The 8,353-nt window shown below is 42.0% G+C and overlaps 1 protein-coding gene across 1 annotated transcript in view; it reads left to right on the forward strand.

Annotated features, from left to right (window-relative positions):
* MED14 (mediator complex subunit 14) overlaps positions 1 to 8,353 on the forward strand; it is a 55,628-nt gene that overhangs the window by 8,870 nt on the left and 38,405 nt on the right. The window contains exons 3-5 of the mRNA XM_019528457.1: positions 1,512 to 1,617; positions 2,748 to 2,921; positions 7,356 to 7,485. Coding sequence (XP_019384002.1) covers positions 1,512 to 1,617; positions 2,748 to 2,921; positions 7,356 to 7,485 — 410 coding nt within the window. The remainder of the gene's footprint in view (positions 1 to 1,511; positions 1,618 to 2,747; positions 2,922 to 7,355; positions 7,486 to 8,353) is intronic.

The raw sequence follows: 8,353 nt of genomic DNA on the forward strand, positions 1-8,353 counted from the left end.
ACCTGCATCTATTTCTAAAGAATGTTCAAATAGCATTATATTTAGTTTAATTTGTTTGGTTTAATATTAGTTTAATATTTAGTTTAATAATAATTATTGATGATTTTGGGTTTTTTTGCTGGGTTCTTTTTAAAAAAAAAAAAAAAAAAAGCCACGCTGAAGCATGCAATTTACACTGGTGCTTCGGAGCTGGGTCAGATGCACTGCCTGTTCTGGTAAAGTGCTTTTTTAGTTTTGGTTTTTGTTTTGCTTTTTCACATCTATCAACAGCCACAATGTATGGGTTGTGTTTTTTTGGGGGGGTGGGGGTTTAAACAGTACAATTTACCAGTAGAACAACTTGCCTAGGTGTCTCTCTGTTACTCAGAGCTTTAAAATCAAGCCTGGATATCTTCCTAAAACGTACTTTTTGTACAAATGGAAGTTTTCTTCTTGTAGAAATAATCAGATGAGATTCTTTGACCAGTGGGACCTGGAGCCAGACCAGATGATTATAATGGACCCTTCTGGCCTTAATTTATTAGTCTTCATTAACTACAAATAAAAACTTTTCATTAAACTCCATGGAAGTCAGTATATTCTTACTGAGCTGGTGTATTTAGTGTGAAATTGGAATAAATTGAGGTCTAACCATGATTTGCCCACTTCCATAATTGCTGGAGAAAGGTATCTATTGTGGTGATGAGTATTTTTTTTTATCTCAGTACCTTACTGTCACCTTAAAAAAATATCAGTACTAAACAACTTGATTTAGATAAGCAACTGAGAAAACGTATGACCAGAACAGTGAATTCAGGCTGTAGGAAGGAAAGAAAGTAACCATACAAAGATGGGCATGGGGAAGAGGGGAGAGAGGAAGTAAAGACAATACAGAGGAATGCAAGCTATGCAGCGGTCGTGATTTCCTCAGGAAAAAGAAGACTATCGAACTTTTTTTTCATTGTTGTAGGAGTTTTATACTGCAATGTTCTACTAAGCCTTTATGTAGTAATTTTTCTTTATGTAGTTGAATATATGATAGTGATCTTGCTTAATAAAGATAACTGTAGTTATCTAGCTGCCAGTTACTAAGTCCCTTAGGTATTCTATCTTCTATCTAATTAAATTAATCATAAATCCCTAGTATTGAGGAAAGTCTTATAACATCTACAAATGGCTTAATTGTGTTCAGTATTCACTTGCTTCGTTTGTAGAGTCGAGCCAAAATAGAGATTAATTACGTAGAGTCTTAGTTCCTTTATTTTCCTCCTATCAATCTTAGTTGTTTAGAATGCACATGGCATTTTGGCATGTAACCATTTAAAAAAAAAAAAAAAAAAGCCTATTCCTAACCCATCTAGAAAATGCCCCATTTCATTCTTTTTAGCAAACCAATTATTGGTCATATCTGAGTACAATTAGAAGTTGTCTTGTTGCATTATATGTTATAATTATATGATGTTTTTATTGAAGTAGAATAATAAAATGGCAACTCTTATGGGATTGACTTAATCATTTCTTTTTCTCCGTAGAAAAATAGAAATAGTACAGTTTGCAAGTCGCACACGTCAACTTTTTGTTCGGTTGTTAGCCTTAGTAAAGTGGGCTAATAATGCTGGGAAAGTGGAAAAATGTGCGGTAAGTTATTAATGCCATTTAGCATAAAACAATATAAATTGTGTTTAATACCCTATAAAAGTGTCTTTAAAATGCTTACTTTTAAAAAAAGCCGAATTCCATCTGGTGATGTTCTCTTCACTTGGGTCAGTAGCTGCAGTTTGTTTCTTAATATGATTATTTGTTACCTGTATAGAGGCAGGTAAACAACTGCAGTAGCCCCTAAAAACTTGAGTGGGTTTTGTCTTTAGTGTTACAATATTATTAAAATTAAAAATGTCTAGAGTTTAGAAACTGTAGAGAGGCTATGATCACAGCACAAGTGTAGTTTCTATTGTCATATTTGTTTATGATAAGTAAACACTGAGAAATGGCCAAATATTCTCTTGGTTAATGAAGTACAACATTCTGAATGTTGCAAGATGTCATTGTGACTACATACAAACAAGGATATTGGTAGTCCAGCAGTCAGCAGCTGAAGAACCACCAGGTTTTCAAGCTTCCTGTTGCTTTCTAACTGGAAACTGTTGCTGTGGAGAATGAATAGGAGCCAGTTGCCCCACTGTTACATTCCACCCAACATGCTCTTATTGTCGGGAATCTAATTCTGGACACTTCCATGTGTGGAATGGACAGTCCATATACACAGCACTCAAAATAACTAGGTTAAAACTAAACCAAGATCCCCTCTATAGTTTCGCATCCTGTGTAGAAGGAGGGAATTCTGTTAGGGAGCTGTACATTGAAGTACAAGGTGAAGTGGGGAGTATCCCAACTAAGCTCCCTGAAAGCCTATTTTTCTTTCTCCAAGTCTTCTTAAATTCAAGTTTTAACCTTTCTATACTTGAGGTGCAATGAATTGGTTGTTTGTTTGTTTGGTTGTTTTTTAAACCAAAGAGAAATTAATGTGGGAAGCTGACATTTTTCTTTTAAATTTTAAAAGGACAGGAGATGAGAAATAAACAAAGTATTGTTTAAATGTATACATGACCTTTTTAATAATTGTAGGATTTTTTTTGTAGTTCCTCTTTTCCTTGCCCCCAGGACCATCTTGCTGGAGAGGGAATATAGAGTTTATTAGTCTTATTTTGAAACTCGTATGGACAGAAATTGACTTGGGTAATTAGTCTATTTTCTTTTTCGTCTTGCAGATGATATCAAGTTTTCTAGATCAACAAGCCATTTTATTTGTGGACGCTGCTGATCGTCTAGCATCACTAGCTAGAGATGCTTTGGTTCATGCTCGCCTACCGAGTTTTGCTATTCCATATGCTATTGATGTGCTGACAACTGGTTCATACCCACGTCTACCAACATGTATAAGGGTAAGTAGCTTTACACTACAGCTGAAAATGACCCCCGAAATATCCTACACTTTTAGTTTCAGTAATCTGTGCTTAATGCTTTACTCCTTTTGTGTATCGTGCAAGTAAAGTACATGCTAATACAACACCCCAACAAGATCTCAGTTATTTTTTTTTTATATTGATTCCTATTTGAACAAGGAGCATTTCTTACATGAGGGGTACTGTGCCTTGGAACTAGTTCTGCTCTAGCTAATACAGTAGCAAACATTTTTGCCTCATTTGTCAGTCAGTTGATAAGTTTTTGCATCCCCTAAACCAGTACTTCAACCTTTTCAGAGCACCCCTCCGCCACTATTTTAATGTGGCAGCAGCCCTACTTGAGAACCACTGTTGCTGCTTTCTCAGTTCACCTCATCATTTCTCAACCAAGTTTTGCTCCCTCCAGGTGAAAGTGCCTCATGTGCTAGCCATGTAAGAGCTGTGGCACATAGGCATGCTCCTCCTGCATTAAGGTTCTGATCAGCCTAAAGTAGGTAGGAGCTGGTTGTGCTATGTAGCCCTGTGCTTTGTATCCTGGAAACAGGCATGCAGGTAGAACTGTCCTGCATACCTGTTTCCAGGAGAAGCATGGGAGGGAGGGACTGGACCAAGAAGGGCTACACAGTACTAGCCAGCTCCTGCCTGCTTTTGCCTTATTGGAGCCCTACTGCAGGAGTAGCGTGCGGAGCAGTTTTACTTGGCTGCTCTGCTGTGGCTGCAGTGCCTGTATCACAGGGCCCCTGTTGAGAACCAGTGCCATAAACCCTCATAAAAGTACATAGCTAATCTAACCTGGCATATTGAGATGACGACTGTTTCTATATCTGGCCCATACATAACAGGATCCACTGGCAGTGGTGCCTCCGTGTGGCCACTCTAATCCTGTTCTTTGCACTCTACTACCTCTGGGTACCACCCTTTTTGTCCTTGCCTGCCATTCCTTTGACGTTACTGTTATAATGTGGGAGGTTGCCTCCAGAGAACCAGTGTGGTCCTGGGTGGCCTGCTCTGCACCCTTTCTTGGGTTATTGTCTCTCTGCCCCATTGCTCAGGGTTCAGACAGCCTGGTCACCATTTGCTGGGCTTCTAGCAACTTGCCAGTCCAGCAATACTCTGGCCTCTCCACAGTGCACCTTCAGTGGCCTCCTTTCCTCCCCTTCAGCCACTTGCAGCCTAAACTGCATTTGTTTACTTTTACGTATGCTATCAAGTGCAGCCAGGGGAGGCCCATTCTCTAAGCCAGGGGTGGGCAGTTATTTCAGGCAGAGGGCTGTTTACTGAGTTTTGGCAAGCCAGCAAGGGCTGCATGACAGGCAGCCAGGGGCAGATAAATATTTATTATCTTAAATTTTTAGGGGCTCCGCGGGTTGGATAGAATGGCCTGGTGGGCCGCATCTGGCCCCCAGGCCACATTTTGCCCACCCCTGCTCTCAGCTCTTCCCCAGGGTTCCCCTCGGTTCTGCTGGCTTCTCCCAGCTTGGGGACCCCGTAGGCCTACTCATAGCTTCCTCTCCGGTCTCTGGTGCTGCTTCTCAGTTTCATGCACATTGAGCTCCTTCAGTTAGTACAGTCAGGGTCAGTTTCCTGTTCCCTGCAGTACTTACCACAGGGAGCTCCTTCCTCCAGCTCTGCCCAGGTCAGACTGCTCCTCTTCTTCTGTTGCAGGGTTTATATAAACCTCAACCTACCTTCTGCCTCTCAGGAGCCTGATTTAATTAAAGGCACAGTCCTGAATTCTTTGGTTTCTCAGCAGCAAGGCAGGATCCCTTGTTGCACTGTGTTCTTATGGTAATTGAAGGGTTTGTGCAGTGGCATATGTCATACTTGGCAATTCATTAAATACCATCTGCCATCTTTGATACTGCTTAGTTATTTCCTTGTTTAGTTTGTATTCTGATTAAATGTATTAAGCACAATTTTCAGAAATGACATAGCGGTAGAACTTGATTTTTTCTTCCCAATCTCCCCTCTTTCTTTTTCTATTCTTTTTTTTTTTTTTAATGTAGTAACTTAGTTATCCATTTTAAAGGAATTTTAAACATTATATCAAATAAGTTCTTATTATATGTAGTCCAGAATTGTCTTAACTAAGCTTAGTTTAATAATGTGTTTGTTTCTGTTCTTGTTTTTTTTTTCCCCCCTGGATTTCCCCCCTCACTGCTTAAACATAAGTTTTTCTGTCCAGTCAGTTGACAAATCGCACTCAAAGAATATAGAAAGATTCATGCACATGAGCATGTACATGTGTACACTTGCAGATGACATCAAGTTGTGGGGAGTAGTATGCTGCAGGGTAGAGCTAGGATTCAGAGGGACCTAGACAAATTGGGGGATTAGACCAAAAGAAATTTCATTAGGCTCACTGAGGACCTTGGGGTTACAGTAAACTGAAGATGAGCCAACAGTGTGCCCTTGTTGTGAAGAAAGCTAACGGCATATTTGGCTGCATTAGTAGGAGTGTTTCCAGCATCTTAAGAGAAGTGATTATTCCTCTCTTCAGCACTGGTGAGGCGACATCTGGGCTAAGTGCAGATATTCTGGGAGGTTAGATTGGGTTAAAAATGGCCACGTGATCTAACTTAGTTTGCCTTGATGCAGATCTTACACTAGAACCCAGTCTCAGGGATCAGAAATCAATCTAAATCTATAAATGTACAGAAGTTCCGTGCATGTAGACCAGTCTGAAAATGACAGAACATAGTCTAAGATTCACCTGGATAGATATACACTCAAACTTTAATTAATCTAAGTTAGACCAGTGAATGGAACTTCTGTACTGTTAGCTGTGCAGCCCCAGGGCGAAGAAAGCTCAGCTGCTGGGCTGCTTTTCTACTCTCCCCCTGGCACTGGGCTGTTCTTGGCTTTCTCCTTGTCCTGCAGATCCTATCTGCCTCCATTAATTCCCCCAAGCCCCCTGTTAGCACCCCCCATCCTGATTTACTTTAGATCAGTTGGCCATTTTTAATGTGATCCAACCTCCCAAATGTCTGCACTTAGCTCCTGGAGTACTGTGTTCAGTTTGGGGCCCTATAGTACAGAAGGGGTACAAATTGGAGAGAATCCAGCGGAGGGCAGTGAAAATGGCAAGAGGACTGGGGCACATGACTTCTAAGGAAAAGCTGTGGGAACTGTGCATATATTCTGGAGAAGAGAAGACTGAGGGGGTTTAATAGCAGCCTTCAGCTGCCTGAAGGTGCTTCCAAAGAGGATGGGAGTGAGACTGTTCTCAGTGGCAGATAATAGAACAAGGAGCAATGGGCTCAAGTTGCAGCAAGGGAAGTTTAGGTTGGGTATTAGGAAAAACTTTCTTGCTAAGGTGGTAGCAAAGCACTGGAACAGGTTACCCAGAGAGGTGTAGGGATGGAGGTTTTTAAGATCCTTGGAGGTTTTTAAGACCCAGGTAGATAAAGCTTTGGCTGGGATGATCTAGTTGGGGATGGTCCTGCTTTGAGCAGGGGGTTGGACTGGATGATCTCCGGAGGTCCCTTCCAACCCTAATTTTTTATGAACATAGAATAACCTCCCCCTGCCAGTACTTAGTTTCTATATGTGGAAAAGTTTTTATTAATTTATTGTAACTTTTCATGTAAGCAATCTAATTATTGGAGGGTCATTTTAAATTTGTCTCCCACACTGTTGCAGCAGAAAGAGCAATACCAGGGAGGCAGCTGAGAGTAGGGATGGTGGGGGGGGGGTGGACAAGCAACTTAACCCTGTCCCTTGCTTGCCCCCTGCCCCCTCAATACTCAGTGCCCCTTGCTGCCTGTCCACCCATACCACTTGCTGCTTCTGCTCCCCCCTCCCATGTACCTGGATCCCTTTGCTAGCTCAGGTGCCCCTTCCCTCTGCTACTTACTGTATCTCTAGCCCTGCTCCAGCCTGTGGCACAAAGTATGCATTTGCTCTGTGGCAGTATGGCATTTCCAGCTCCAGGGCCTGGCAGGAGTTGCTGCTGGTACCAGGTTAGGCTGTGGCCAGAGCAAACCCATTCTCCATGCCTGAGGCTGGAGTGGGGATAAAACCCTGCTGGAGCAAGGGTAAGTGTGTGTGGAAGGAGTGGGGAGACAGGGGTTGGGACACGGACAACAGAAGCTGTGGAGTTGGGGGAGGGAAACTGGGGAAGGTGTGGCAGGGGAGTTAGAGGTTTGGGGTGGGGCGGGATTGGGCAGACACTGGCTGTGACACGTTGGGTTGGGGCCAGAGCCACAGCCGCTGCCTGTCCCCTACTGCCTTATAATCCAAAATGAGAGGCTTTCCTGTCCTATGTTAAATGATGGGGGAACCTCATCTTGGATTTGAGTTTTATATTTTTCAGACTTTCTCTTAGTCTTTATAATTTATTACTTGAATTTATTTAGTAATGCTTTAACTGTGTTTTGAGATGAATCGACTTATTGTTGCTTACCTTGACAGGATAAAATAATTCCTCCTGATCCAATTACAAAAAGTGAGAAGCAAACTACACTTCACCAGCTAAACCAGATTCTTCGACATCGACTAGTAACTACAGATCTCCCTCCACAGTTGGCAAATCTTACAGTTGGTAAGGACTGAAGTTACTTCTAAGGACACTTCATGCCGGGCTGCTTAAAATATTGATTCTAAGCTTAAAATATGTTTTAAAATGCCTTGGTTATTAAATGCTTATCGAGCATGCTTAGGATTGTGACCCTTTCCTTGTGTGGCATTAATGTATGTATTTCCTACAGCTTTAAAGAACCAGGAGGCTTACCTTATTCAAACACATAATAAAATTGCAAATGTACTGACAGCTGCTAACAAGAAAGGCAGACCCTACTGTCTCTCAGCAACTCTTCTATTGAAGGTTTCCCCTCAGTTAAGAATATTAGTGTCATCACAGTGTAACAGGGAAAGCAGCATATCTGTTTAATTTTAGGCCTAATCAATATAAGAAAGTTGCGTTGGTTTAACTGGTTTGATTTTTAAGCTATTTTACATTAAGCTGCTGTTCATTTTTCTGTGTACTCGCAAGTTTTTAGTCTGTCTTGTAGTGAAATAATTTTGCCTTAAATTTTAGTTGTTAGGGCTGTGCAAAGCTTTAGGTGCTGATGCGATTCGGCCTGATTTGGTGGCTGAACCTCCGAATCCAAATTGAATTGGGACCAATTAAAAGGTCCGAATTGATTCAAAGCTCTTTGAATCTTCAAAAAAGATTCGGAGAGCTTCGATAATTCGGACAGTCCCCAGGAGCTGCAGCTGGGCTTGGAGCTGGTAAGTAGGGGGTGGGGGAGAGGGGGCTAGTGGAAAGAGAGAGGGGACCATGGGCGGGACCCCTGCCAGGCCCCTTCCCACCTGCCCTATCTCCTGGTGCTTTAAAAAAAAAAAAGCCCCTACTCACTGGGTGCTGCTGGGTGGGGGGGGTGATCCCCACTGCCCCATACTGCATAGGG

The sequence above is a fragment of the Crocodylus porosus genome, unplaced genomic scaffold, assembly GCF_001723895.1.
Source record: "Crocodylus porosus isolate Cpor-Errol unplaced genomic scaffold, CroPor_comp1, whole genome shotgun sequence".
Classification (NCBI taxonomy): domain Eukaryota; kingdom Metazoa; phylum Chordata; order Crocodylia; family Crocodylidae; genus Crocodylus; species Crocodylus porosus.